The sequence below is a fragment of the Syngnathus acus genome, chromosome 23 (assembly GCF_901709675.1).
Source record: "Syngnathus acus chromosome 23, fSynAcu1.2, whole genome shotgun sequence".
Classification (NCBI taxonomy): Eukaryota; Metazoa; Chordata; class Actinopteri; order Syngnathiformes; family Syngnathidae; genus Syngnathus; species Syngnathus acus.
Window position 1 is genome coordinate 3,760,916 of NC_051107.1, and position 11,940 is coordinate 3,772,855.

An 11,940-nucleotide genomic window follows, 5' to 3' on the forward strand; every position below is an offset into this window, starting at 1 on the left:
GATTGGTTGATACCTGGCGTAACTGTGATGTCATTTTCAATGGACAGTAAGTGACAAATACGTTTTTAAAGGTATTAATTGTACATGAAAAATAATAAAGGTATAAAATTATTTGTAGATGAAATATTAACTTTTTACCACAGAAAATAATAAATTAAATAAATAAAGAAGTATCTTTTAAACTTTTATTTTCGATTAAATATCGAATGACTGCATTCTATTCAGTCAAATATCAAAGTCTCAACTCAAAGAAGTCAAAATGACGTCTGATTTTATTGTTGTAACCAAACCAAAGTTGAAACATTTTAATCGTAATGTTAGCCCGTGTGCTAACGTGTCGTCAACAAGTGATTGACAGGCAGAAGACCACGCCCCACCCAGTCGTCGCCTGACGCTGTCGGAGCCGTGCGCCCACTCAGCTCAGCCCCTTCCCACTTCAACCCTGCTGGATATCCGTTTTCTTCTTTCCCAGCCAAGGCTTTCCGCCATCAAAACCCATTATCGAAATGAATGAAGAATACGACGTGATCGTCCTCGGCACCGGATTGACGGTGAGGAAATTCTTCAACGAGTCCGCTCCGTTCGCTTTGGAAGCGCTTTGCAACCTGTTAACACTGCTGTTAGCTCTTAAGGCTAACTGGGCCTAATTAGCATTAGCCTCGGCTAACGCTAAGTAACTAGCTTAACAAGATAACCGTCTCCAATATCCTCTAATACACATCAAAAGTATTCGATTTAAGTTAACTCGCCGTTAAAAGTATTTTAAGACTCGAAAGTGTTGCTACAAACCGTTTAGGTGGCAGTCTCGCCCTATTACTGGCAGAGCTCACCTCGTCGGGAAAAGATTAATCGTAGATTATTGGTGTGCTAACATTAGCTCATCTAATTCAAGGTAACTACGAGTGGTAATAACGATGCGGAAAAAATGTCCACTTGAACTTGTGTCGTGTTAGTGTAACTCGGTTTTCTAATGCTAGTTTCTTCTAATTAATAAATGACAGTAAATAAAATGAAATCTGACCACAAAACTCGACAGTTGTTTTGAAACTTGTAGCCATTAAGCAACAACAGGTAAGTTCAACTCGAATGACGACGACGTGTAACGATTGTGTTGTCAGGTATTTTTTTTTTCTGTTGACGTTTTGTTCAACTTGAGAGCCAGCCAATGAAGGTATTTGAAATGTCAAGGACAATTGTTCTGTTTCATAGACTTCAAATGACCATAAGTAATATGTTTTGTCGTTTCATTTAAACTGAGGAATGATAGCAATCAAAATAGTGTGACTAAAACATTAGCAAATATATAAATATGTTGTCACTATTCAAGGAATATATACAAGTAAAATTTCATCTCCCAAGTATGATTAGAATAAATTTTTTGCATGCTATTTCTTATATATTGATAAATTCCAGGAGCACGCAACCACATGAAAGTTTAGGTTTAATTGTCGGCCATTTTATCTCGAGTTACTATAAATCTTACAATTTGGGTATTAACCTATTTTACCCTTTTTTTGTTCAATTTAAATTATATCCATTTAAATATAATGTTACTAGTACGACAAATTAGCTGACTTTTTATGTTTACGTGCCATCACTTTTTTTAGTGAGCTTAAATCTAAATCTAATGAAGGGGAATGTTTCTAGCAAAGGGTGTTTAGATAAAAGGAAGCAGTTAAGTGAAATGTTAACTTTAATCACCATTCCCAAATTACTATTTAGCTTGAGTCTTCAGTTAGTTTTCAAATGTCAATTCAGTGCATCTACTCGGAAAGGAATTCAAAACGTGAAATGTCCATTGTTTCTAAATTATTATATTTTCCGTGTCAGTGTTAAGGACTGTACTCATAACGAAGTGTGTGACATGTAATTGGCCGACAATAACAGTGTGCTATAACCGACAAATAGCTTGGTTTTGCTGTTAATGGCTGACGCATGACAGGGCTAATCCCGTGACAACCGTGGGACTGGAGCGGTCTTTTAGGGGCGGGGCTTCTGTTTGAAAGCAGGAGTTTCTGGAGAATTGTTACGTGCATTAGATAACACGTTAGATAATCTGAAAGGGGGGGGGGGACACATCACAAGATATCATTTGAAATGGCACTCAAAAGAAAATCTTCTGCTTGCTACGAGGAGTCAGGAAGTGTTCTGAGCGAGTTTCGCCTTCCTGTGCATTCACTTAACATGGCGGAAAGGAAGTGAAAGCTTGAGGGAGGCGCTTAGGTCATAGAGCAAAAAGTGAGATGTTGAGCTGTCATGTGCTTTTTTTTATTTATTTTTTTTATTGCAGAGCAGCCACCTCCCGCCCAGTTTGCTGTCATTTTATTGGTCGAATGTGTGAAACTGTTTCCTGTGATCTTCATGGCAGAAAAGCCCAAAGGAGAAAAATGTCTGTTTTTTTTTTTTTTTTTTTTGGCTTCCAATAGGAATGTATCTTATCTGGAATCATGTCGGTGAAGAAGAAGAAGGTGCTGCACATGGACCGCAACTCTTACTACGGAGCTGAGAGTGCCTCCATCACGCCTTTGGGTGATGTAAGCCTCCTCTGCTCCCTTTTATTTTTTATTTTGAGACAACAAGAAAAACAAAGGAAAACCCTTTTTTTTTTTTCTACATCCCTCCAGCTTTACGCACGCTTCAACCTTCCGGGCAAACCTCCTGAGTCCATGGGAAGCGGTCGGGATTGGAACGTGGACCTGGTCCCTAAATTCCTGATGGCCAATGGTAGAACCTCCTCCGCTGCATATTTGTTTGGACATTGGATTGTCAAATACAAAGTCGGCGCGAATAACTTTCAAAGGTTTCCAGTTGTTTGTATAAGCCGTCTTTTTCTCAGGTCAACTGGTCCGCATGCTGCTGATCACCCAGGTGACCCGCTACCTGGATTTCAAAGTGATCGAGGGCAGCTTTGTGTACAAGGGCGGCAAAATCTACAAAGTGCCCTCCACCGAGACCGAGGCTCTGACCTCCAGTAAGTCGCCGCCGAACGTCAACGCCGTCGTCACCACTTTCGCCTCCCGGTGCCTAAGCTGTCTCCGTAAATGTGTCAAGGTCTGATGGGCTTGTTTGTGAAACGGCGCTTCAAGAAATTCCTGGTCTACGTGGCCAACTTTGACGAAAACGACCCCAAAACCTGGGAGGGCGTCGACCCCCACAAGACCACCATGAAGGCTGTTTTTGAGAAATTCGCCTTGGGCGACGAGGTCATCGACTTCACCGGCCACTCCCTCGCTCTCTACCGCACAGATGAGTCAGTAGTCTTTTGCAATTCTACCATCAAGCGTCATACATGACTGCACACTAATATTATTCCTATGACTTTCTTTTCTTCCCGTTCAGTTACCTGAATGAGCCTTGCCTTGAAACAATAAACAGAATAAAGCTTTACAGCGAGTCCCTCGCCAGATACGGCAAGAGCCCATACCTCTACCCACTGTACGGCTTGGGAGAACTGCCACAAGGCTTTGCCAGGTACGAGAGCTACCAATAATAATTTAAAAAAAAAAAGTTGTTGTTGATCTTTGGCCATGACTTGTTGACCATTCCAGGCTGAGCGCCATCTACGGTGGAACGTACATGTTAAAAAAGCCCATTGAGGAGATCGTAATGGAGAACGGGAAGGTGGTTGGAGTCAAGTCGGAGGGGGAGGTAAGCACGCTTGACTTTAAAATAAGTCGGTAAATAAATGACATGTTTCAAATGTTAGTCTCCATGGTCGTGTTTGTCTTCCAGTTTGCCAGGTGCAAGCAGCTGATTTGCGACCCCAGCTACTTTATGAATCGCGCCGTAAAAGTGGGCCAGGTGATCAGGGCCATCTGCATCCTGAGCCACCCCGTCGCTAACACGGGCGACGTCAACTCTTGCCAGATCATCATCCCCCAGAACCAGGTCAACAGGAAGCACGGTGTGTAGTCCAGCAATTGAACACACGGGTCAAAACTCCCAAGGCAAGCGGCTTGACGTGACCGCTGTTTCTGCATCGCTGCTTCCAGACATCTACGTTTGTATGATCTCCGCCGCTCACAACGTGGCGCATGCCGGCAAATACATCGCCATCGCCAGCACCACGGCGGAAACCAACGACCCCGAGAAAGAGATCAAGCCCGCTCTGGACCTGCTGGAACCCATCGAGCAGAAGTTTGTCAGCATCACTGACCAGTACGCTCCAACTGACGACGGCACAGAGAGCCAGGTACGTGTTTCCGTACATGTGACGTTCCTCCATTTGTCGAAGTTCCTCATTCAAATGCCGCTCCGCGTAGGTCTTCATCTCCCGTTCATACGATGCCACCACCCACTTCGAGACCACCTGCGACGACATCAAGGACATCTACCGGAGGATGACGGGCTCGGAGTTTGACTTTGCCGAGATGGAGCGCGGGAAAAAGGACATCTACGGGGACGCCGCCGAGTAGAGACCGCCGGCGCCGCCGCTGCTGCAACACACTCCTCAATATCAAAGACGAACGCTGCCCGTAATTGAAAATCTCACATTGTATAGAAAGAATACCTTCTAAAAAAAAAAAAATTACGCGTCGCAGGAATATGTGGCGGTCCGGTGGGAAGTTGATCGTCTAGAATTATGACATAGTAATACTGAATTAAGTGCAGGGAGGGATCTATGCTTTATTTTCCTCATTTATAATCAGTCTCAGTTAACAGATGGACTAAACAGTGATTACTGATTTTCGGATGATATCTTGTGTTATGATATAAAACAAAAAACATGCAGAGTCCAAAGATGCCAAATTAAGATCAGTACATCATATTTGTTGGCAGGGGGATTGACTTGTTCTGTCTTGAATTGTATTTGAAACTGTTTCAGGTATTTCGTAACATCAGGTTGGATTGGTTGTTAAAACAAATAGTTGCGGCAACAATGGCTTTAAGGTTTGGTGTTATCTATTCCCCACCGCGGCCACGTACGATCGTAAACCATAAAACTACCGGGACCTGTGCTCAACAGCTTGTAAGATGTAATAGTATTCCTGTTTTTGTGCAAAGTGAAGCAAGAGAAACCGCTTAAGAAGGACCAAATGTGTACTGCGGCAGTGTTTGAATTGAGAAATCTGTAATGCGTCATCTTCTGTTTGTAACAACAACAAAACGAGCAACTTGGGCTCCACTGATTTCTGTACCGCAAAGTTAAAAAAAAAGTTTGGCAAAAATAGCCTGGATTTTTTTTTTCCCCTCCCATCTGCGTTGAATAAGCATGGAAATCAGAGCTGCGAATGCTTTTAATGGATTATAATTTGATTTGACAGAGGAATTTAACCTTTGCACTTAATTAACATATCCCCTATGTAAGACTTCAAGTCCCATAATTCATTGCGCCACTCGCTTGCAGATGGTAAACAACATGGCGGTGACACCGGCACGAAGTTCATCTTTGCAGGATTTGAGTTAATATTTTTCACTTAACTTTGACTTAATTGCATTTTCAATTGTTATTTTTAACAAGTTTAATCTCCTCAGTGTGCCCTCACCTTAATTTGTCCATTTATGATAAGAAATGTGGTAAACAAGTTGACGAGCATGTCACGATAGTTTTCTGCACAGTGCAACACAAACAATTATTTCCTTCTTCTTATCTTTATTTTGTGGCATTTTTATTTTGAACAAGGTGTGTGGGCGGACCGGACTGCCCTCCACGAAGCCGCATCTCAGGGCAGGGCTTTACAGCTGATACGGCTGATAGAGAGTGAAGCGTCAGTCAACATAGTGACCGTGGACAACATCACCCCGCTCCACGAAGCTTGTCTCCAAGCTCACCCGCATTGTGCCCGCCTGCTCCTGGAAGCTGGAGCCCAGGTTATGCTCGTGCATTCGATTTAATCACTAGTGAGGACTAAGCGGTTTTTTCTTTAAGGTGGATGTGCGGAATATCCATGGCAGCACTCCCCTTTGCCACGCCTGCTCTTCCGGTAGTTTGGAGTGCGTCAAGCTCCTTTTGCGATACGGAGCCCAAATCAACCCATCACTCACCGCTTTGACAGCATCCCCCCTCCACGAGGCTTGCATCCAAGGCGCGTCACGTTGACTCCCGTTTGATGTCAATTTAATATAACACTTCCTTTTCTTCTCAGGAAATCCTGAGATAGTGAGGCTGCTGATTGCTAGTGGTGCCCAACTGGAGGCGTATGATGTCCATTTTGGCCCACCGCTGCACATTGCGTGTGCAAAAGCACGTGTGGAATGTGTCAAGGAGCTTCTGCTCGCAGGTAAGACAATATATCTACAGCGGATACAAAATCAAGTCAAAAATCAATTCCCGCAGGTGCCGACGTGAATTCGAGCAAGTTCCACGAGACAGCCTTGCACCACGCTGCTCGACTGGACACGCCGGATGTGTTGGAGCTGCTGGTGGAGTTCGGAGCCAACGCGTACTCTCTCGACAACTACGGACGTAAACCCGGCGACTACTCGACACCTGCGTCGCCGTCCTATGCCCGTCTCAGGTTTTACGAAAGTACGTCGCCACCGTCTGCTTAAAAATAACAAGTCATCAATACATGCTATCTTTGTTTGGCTGCAGGAAATCCGCTGAGCCTTCAGCATCTTTGTAGAATCACCATGAGGAGGGCTCTTGGTACCTCTGCCTCGGTGGTCATAGGTTTGCTGGGCTTAGCTCGTTCCATTCAGAGCTATCTCCAGTTTTGCGATCACCCCGCATCACTAGAGTTCCGTATGGATGTTTGATTAAATATACTAATGTACACCGAACACCCACTTTTTGTGATGAAGGATTGAATCCAGCAAAAATAGTGAAAATTGACATATGTGGATTTTTTTGTTTTTGTTTGTGGCTATTCCTCGCAAATGGCAGGTGTTCGCTTTGTGTATGATCTGGTATGTAAATTATTGTCAATATTGCAATCCAGTAAATTATCCTGAAAGTTTGTTACCCATCTTTATTTTGGTAATCAAAATGGCGGTGTTAAATTGTACTTGGACAAGGGTTTTCTAACGCATAACAGACGGTGACCATTTTATCCAACAACGTGACTTCTTCACCGTCACACGCTAGCGTCATGTCCACGGGCACGGCCGCTTTGAAAATTTGATACTTGCGGCGCATATTTCCCACGCCGGTTTCAACGTGTGCCATCACGTTCTCAGCAAGAAGACAGTTGGCTCGGACGCAGGTCGGCCCGTCCACCTCAGCGCAAAACAAGTCGCCGCTTTTGTCAAAACTGTTTGCCAAGACGACATCGCCTGGCAACAAGCTATTTAAGAAGCCGCTTTTCTCCAACACGTTTTTGGCAGCTATAAATTCGTCACACCCTTTTGATACAAAACCAACAAATCCACCCGGTGTGACAGCAATTAAATATTGAACGGCAGAATTGCTTTGGTCTAATTTGTCATCATGCGACAGCTGCAATTTAAAACAGTCCACGATGGCGACGGCTTTGCCACCGAAGGCCTCGACAAACCGTCGCGGCATCGTCCTTTGCAGAGTATTTCTGCTGGGCCACGTAATGGAAGGCTTCAGCTTTGCGTACAGAAACGAAACCGTTTCTCGAAACGTCGTTTCCACTGTGCTTGTGGTGATGCTGAAAATGTGAGCGAGGTGCTGCGTGGGTAAATCCAGCCGGAGGCGCATGAAAGTCAACAGGAGGACTTGAAAAGGACTCAGTCTGCTGTGGCGGGCTGGCATGAACGGTAATAAAAAACTGAAAAAGGTCATGAAAGAGGCCACGTTTGGCAAACCGGTGTAAAATTCCACTTTGTTGTCATCGTCCTGGAAAAAGCCATCCGGGATCTTGAAGGCGTCCAGCTCGTGCCTGAGTCGTCTGTTCTCCTCCACCAGGCGGCTTACTTCTGCGGACCTTTGGATGCAGAAGTTGCATTCTGTCTGCCCCGCTTCCCGTTTGACCGCTTCGATCAGCATTTCTTCCTGATTGACTTTCTTTGTTCCGATTCCACAGCATTCCGTGCGCTCCCATTTGACTAATTCCTCCTCCTTTTCTTGTTTGATGTTCAACGTTAGCGCTTCCTCGCATCGCGCCGGCTCCTCTTCTGCTGACTCGGCCGCCTCCTGGATCCGTAGAACCGACTTCTTTCTTTTGTCTGAGCGCAGGGAGTTGCCGTGTTCGTTTTCTGTGTGGCCCATATGCAAGGACGGCGCCCAGTCTGGGTCGTTCTCCATCATTTCGTACGCCGGCTTTCCTGCAATGAACATGAAAATCGTTAAATCCTTCTAAAACCGTTCTTAAATTTGAAATGTAATCAAATTGAAATACAGATGAACTGCCAGTGAGTCTTAAGCATAACACGAGGGACCCCAAGTACCACTAGTGAGAATCATTGCATAAAACTTGGCATCTTTTCCAACTCCTTTAGAAACCTTTTTCAAATGTAAAATTTTGTTAATTGACAAAATTAGTCAAAAACCTGAATGGAAAAAATGAGTGGAAACGTCACTAAACTGCACTTCTTGCCTCTGAAGGCTTTTGTCGTCTTCTTGCAGCGAGAAAGTTCTCCATGCTGCTTCCTCCAACGTCGTATCATGGATTCGTTAACTCCAAGCTCGTGAGCAGCGGATCGATTACCCTTTTTGATTGCCAGGTCGATCGCCTGCAGCTTGAAGGCCGCGATGTAGGCGGTACGTCGGGTCTTCGGCATGATGAGGTGCCTGTTCACTTCTCAATACTGATCCGAATGCTTCAATCTGTGCAGATTTGATTTATAAGTGTCAACACTAACATCACTATAATGGAAGAAAAAGATGAGTACGATTAGTGTTACACGAGCGCCCTCTTGTGGTACGCAAAAGACTCACTGATCTGAATATGCAAAAAATCCACCAATGTTTAAACGCCCGCAGTGCAGCAACAACGTACGTAGTTTTACTAACATTTATTACAATTATAAATAGCGGTCAGCGTTTATTCGGATCTACAAATATGAATTAAGAGCTGTCACTGCCAAATTTCCACTGTTTACCTTTATGGAAATGCCGACAGCAGACGAACATGAACGGAGTTATCTTGTCAAATGTGATGTCTTTGCGTCGGACAGCGGCGACCCAAGCCGACCGTCGCCTCTTGGAGATCTCTTTGATTTGCGGCCCGTAGCTTTTCTTCCAGGTCGGGAAGGTGAAAAATCTCAACCCGTTGTCGAGTTTCCTCCCGCGGCTGTCGTGTGACTTGTTGGTGCAGCCCAGGACACAACATATGCGAACCATAGCCGCGGTAACAAGAGAATAAACATCGAACGTCTTTTCGCTTGTTGACGTTTTCGATTTCTCCTTTTATCTGGCAGATTAGAGTCTCAATGTCAATGCTGCCATCTATCGGCCTCTCAATGATATTGCATCAAAATAATTCTGGAGAAAAAGTATAAAAACACTCAATTAAAGCACAGATAACCGCAAACTCACTTAAATTATTTAACAAACAATATAATATACCATAATCCTAACCCCACCACAGCCAAAACGTGTTTTTGATTTAATTTACTGTCATTTAGCACGATATTCACTATTGCTTTAGCGCGAATGTGCATTGTTTACTCCAACCGCTAGGTCGCGGTACAGGGCTCAGATTTTTAGTTGCCATAAAACCACAGAAGAAGACGAAATCTCCACATGTAAACAAGAGCCTCTTGTTTACAAACGAAAACGTGTTTCACCAATGGATCCGTTTCGAAACATGGATCCCAATATCCGTGCGTATTAAAAAGAACTCCGCCGTTTTGCGCTCGATTGTTGTGGCATAATGGTAATCTTATAAAAGAGAAGCTAACATTTCTGCATAGGTTACCGTGCCGTCAACGTAACGTGTCTAGCCGGATGCGAAGTGCCCTCCGAAGATATGACATTACAAGAATTATGGAAAACAGAACCCCTTGACTCGTATTTTTATCATCATAGGTGCAATTAAGTTATTATGTACTATTATGTTGCTTTGAGGACTTGTTGGTAGTCAGTCATGGAATAAAGACGTTCCTGCCACATTTGCAAAAGTCTTTAAAGCAACAAAAACAAGATGATATTATGAAGGACGCTTCTAAAAGGAAAGTTGTATGTATGTTTTTGAGAATGGAATTTTATTTGTGATGATTCCTTCAAGCCATCAAGATGCAACCACGCTGTTTAATTATATTTTAATGCGATTTTTACAGGCTGCTGGGCTGTGAGAACCGCGGTCCACGAGGCAGCGGCGATTGGTCAGGCTTCCCGTTTGCAGCAGCTCATCGATCGCGGCGCTTCCGTCAACATCGTGGCGGAGGACTCCATCACACCCCTGCACGAGGCCTGCGCCCGGGGTCACACCCAGTGCGCCCGGCTACTTCTGGATGCCGGTGCACAGGTGAGCACAAGTCTCAGCGGAGGAGGTAAAAGTACAGTCCATTCTTACGTCCTCTGATGGATGTTAGGTGGATGCGAGAAACATGGATGGCAGCACCCCGCTGTGTGAAGCCTGCTCTGTGGGTAGTTTGGAGTGCGTGACGCTCTTGCTGGAACGAGGCGCCAAAGCCAATCCTGCCCTCACCTCTCGTACTGCCTCACCTCTCCACGAAGCCTGTATGGCAGGCAAGTGGTTTTCACGATACGACTCCAATATGCTTCCTCAAATAGACACACAATTTTAAATAACATTCTTGCAGGAAGCTTGGACTGTGTGAAGTTGCTGATTGCTGAGGGCGCTTCCCTGGAGGCGAATGACCTCTACCACGGGACCCCGCTGCATGTAGCTTGTGCTAATAACCACTTACACTGTGCGAAAGAGCTCCTCAATGCTGGTAAGCATCACACGAGACAGGAAATATTCGAATTTTTATAACATGCAGAACTGTGCCAGGTGCCAGAGTAAACGCCGCCCGGCTGCACCAGACGGCACTGCACCACGCCGCAAAGAGCGCAAACGTGGAATTGATTGAGACCCTCGTGGAGTTCGGCGCCAACATTTACGCCCGGGATAGACACAATAAGAAACCCGTCGACCACGCCTCGCCGGGCTCACCAGTCGCAACCTGCCTGCGCTCTTATGAGGGTATGACTCAAATGCATCAGAAATCTTGTAGTGGCACAAAGCTGCCAGATGGTGGCAGTCAAGGACCATTTTTATATAGTATCCAAATCAGACGTAGATTAAAAAAAGTTGTTTTTATGTCGCTATTCTTTCCTACAGCCATGCCCATGAGCCTGCAGCAACTCAGTAGGTTGGCACTGCGACAGAAGCTGGGCACCAGTGCGCTGAAGGTTGTAGCTCAACTCCAGATTCCAAAGCTGATTATCAGCTACCTGTGCTATCAGTGACTTGAAGCCTGAAGAGGATTTCAATGATCGTTTCAACAAATAAGAAAGAAAAAAAAAAAGACTGCAATCTCGAGAAAAACAAAACACTGAGGAAACTGCGTTAATTCAGCAGATTCATATTCGAGTGAAACAATGTCTTAATATAATTTTTGAAATTCACATTCACCTTGGACCCTTTGTGATGGAGGTCTGTGTTATTTAATTCCTGTTGACTTGATATTTAAAGAAGAAATGCACTTAAGATCATATTTTCTGCTACATGATTACATGAAAATGCACATTTTTTATCATTTCAAATTCATGTTTGTTTTTCCACAAATAATACAATGATAAAGCATATTAGAAAAATTTGTTATGCACGTTTGTGTTGTGGCATGTAAATTCTGAAGGCCTTGTCAAGGGAAACAGCTGTGAGCCAGATGCTTCTCTTTGTTTGGGACACTACTGTATAAATGTATAGTTAGCAACCACGGGTCTATTTATACTCCCCAAAAAATGAGAGCTAATTTTAGCAAGGCGCACAGAAAGATGTTTACAAATTCTCCAAAGCGCCGCGCCCCCATCTTAATCGTTGTCCTTGTTGACATGACCTCCTTCGGGGTGTTTCATAACTGGTCCATTGAGGCCACAATTTATCATAGTGTTGAACTTCAAGACAAATTCATGACACAAGA

General features: G+C 44.4%; 4 protein-coding genes across 8 annotated transcripts; 3 read left to right on the forward strand and 1 right to left on the reverse strand.

Annotated features, from left to right (window-relative positions):
• Positions 1 to 381: 381 nt before the first annotated feature.
• Positions 382 to 4,728, forward strand: gdi2 (GDP dissociation inhibitor 2). Its single transcript, XM_037242914.1, has 10 exons — positions 382 to 551; positions 2,427 to 2,534; positions 2,625 to 2,724; positions 2,837 to 2,971; positions 3,052 to 3,250; positions 3,340 to 3,471; positions 3,549 to 3,648; positions 3,733 to 3,904; positions 3,993 to 4,192; positions 4,263 to 4,728. Exons 1-10 carry the CDS (start codon positions 507 to 509, stop codon positions 4,413 to 4,415), a joined length of 1,344 nt encoding a protein of 447 aa, XP_037098809.1. The 5' UTR covers positions 382 to 506; the 3' UTR covers positions 4,416 to 4,728.
• Positions 4,729 to 5,041: 313 nt separating this feature from the next.
• zgc:113019 (uncharacterized protein LOC550590 homolog) lies at positions 5,042 to 9,287 on the reverse strand. Of its 5 annotated transcripts, none has more exons than XM_037242910.1 (3): positions 8,950 to 9,273; positions 8,433 to 8,713; positions 5,042 to 8,172 (listed from the first exon to the last, which is right to left on the reverse strand). In XM_037242910.1, the coding sequence occupies exons 2-3, from the start codon at positions 8,626 to 8,628 to the stop codon at positions 6,938 to 6,940; spliced, it is 1,431 nt and encodes a 476-aa protein (XP_037098805.1). In that variant the 5' UTR covers positions 8,629 to 8,713; positions 8,950 to 9,273; the 3' UTR covers positions 5,042 to 6,937. The 5 variants fall into 5 exon arrangements, with proteins under 5 accessions (XP_037098805.1, XP_037098808.1, XP_037098807.1 ...); XM_037242913.1 differs by having other exon boundaries at positions 8,556 to 8,713; positions 8,950 to 9,272; XM_037242912.1 differs by having other exon boundaries at positions 8,445 to 8,713; positions 8,950 to 9,272.
• Positions 5,336 to 6,766, forward strand: asb13a.1 (ankyrin repeat and SOCS box containing 13a, tandem duplicate 1). Its single transcript, XM_037242917.1, has 6 exons — positions 5,336 to 5,402; positions 5,624 to 5,811; positions 5,870 to 6,026; positions 6,087 to 6,221; positions 6,278 to 6,469; positions 6,536 to 6,766. Exons 1-6 carry the CDS (start codon positions 5,348 to 5,350, stop codon positions 6,697 to 6,699), a joined length of 891 nt encoding a protein of 296 aa, XP_037098812.1. The 5' UTR covers positions 5,336 to 5,347; the 3' UTR covers positions 6,700 to 6,766.
• Positions 9,288 to 9,554: 267 nt separating the features above from the next.
• On the forward strand, positions 9,555 to 11,337 carry asb13a.2 (ankyrin repeat and SOCS box containing 13a, tandem duplicate 2). Its single transcript, XM_037242918.1, has 6 exons — positions 9,555 to 9,672; positions 10,129 to 10,316; positions 10,384 to 10,540; positions 10,615 to 10,749; positions 10,809 to 11,000; positions 11,139 to 11,337. Exons 1-6 carry the CDS (start codon positions 9,639 to 9,641, stop codon positions 11,264 to 11,266), a joined length of 834 nt encoding a protein of 277 aa, XP_037098813.1. The 5' UTR covers positions 9,555 to 9,638; the 3' UTR covers positions 11,267 to 11,337.
• Positions 11,338 to 11,940: the final 603 nt, after the last annotated feature.

What these genes read in the sequence shown, in the direction of transcription:
- gdi2 (XM_037242914.1), top strand. Translation starts at nt 507, where the DNA reads ATGAATGAAGAATACGACGTGATCGTCCTCGGCACCGGATTGACG. An exon ending in TAAATTCCTGATGGCCAATG is followed by an intron (nt 2,725 to 2,836) that starts GTAGAACCTCCT and finishes TCTTTTTCTCAG; the next exon opens with GTCAACTGGTCCGCATGCTG. An exon ending in GACCGAGGCTCTGACCTCCA is followed by an intron (nt 2,972 to 3,051) that starts GTAAGTCGCCGC and finishes AAATGTGTCAAG; the next exon opens with GTCTGATGGGCTTGTTTGTG.
- asb13a.1 (XM_037242917.1), top strand. Translation starts at nt 5,348, where the DNA reads ATGGTAAACAACATGGCGGTGACACCGGCACGAAGTTCATCTTTGCAG. An exon ending in CAAGGAGCTTCTGCTCGCAG is followed by an intron (nt 6,222 to 6,277) that starts GTAAGACAATAT and finishes CAATTCCCGCAG; the next exon opens with GTGCCGACGTGAATTCGAGC. An exon ending in CCGTCTCAGGTTTTACGAAA is followed by an intron (nt 6,470 to 6,535) that starts GTACGTCGCCAC and finishes GTTTGGCTGCAG; the next exon opens with GAAATCCGCTGAGCCTTCAG.
- zgc:113019 (XM_037242908.1), bottom strand. Translation starts at nt 9,190, where the DNA reads ATGGTTCGCATATGTTGTGTCCTGGGCTGCACCAACAAGTCACACGAC. An exon ending in CTGTCGGCATTTCCATAAAG is followed by an intron (nt 8,173 to 8,949) that starts GTAAACAGTGGA and finishes TGTTCATTGCAG; the next exon opens with GAAAGCCGGCGTACGAAATG.
- asb13a.2 (XM_037242918.1), top strand. Translation starts at nt 9,639, where the DNA reads ATGGATCCGTTTCGAAACATGGATCCCAATATCC. An exon ending in TTCTGGATGCCGGTGCACAG is followed by an intron (nt 10,317 to 10,383) that starts GTGAGCACAAGT and finishes GATGGATGTTAG; the next exon opens with GTGGATGCGAGAAACATGGA. An exon ending in CTGCCTGCGCTCTTATGAGG is followed by an intron (nt 11,001 to 11,138) that starts GTATGACTCAAA and finishes TCTTTCCTACAG; the next exon opens with CCATGCCCATGAGCCTGCAG.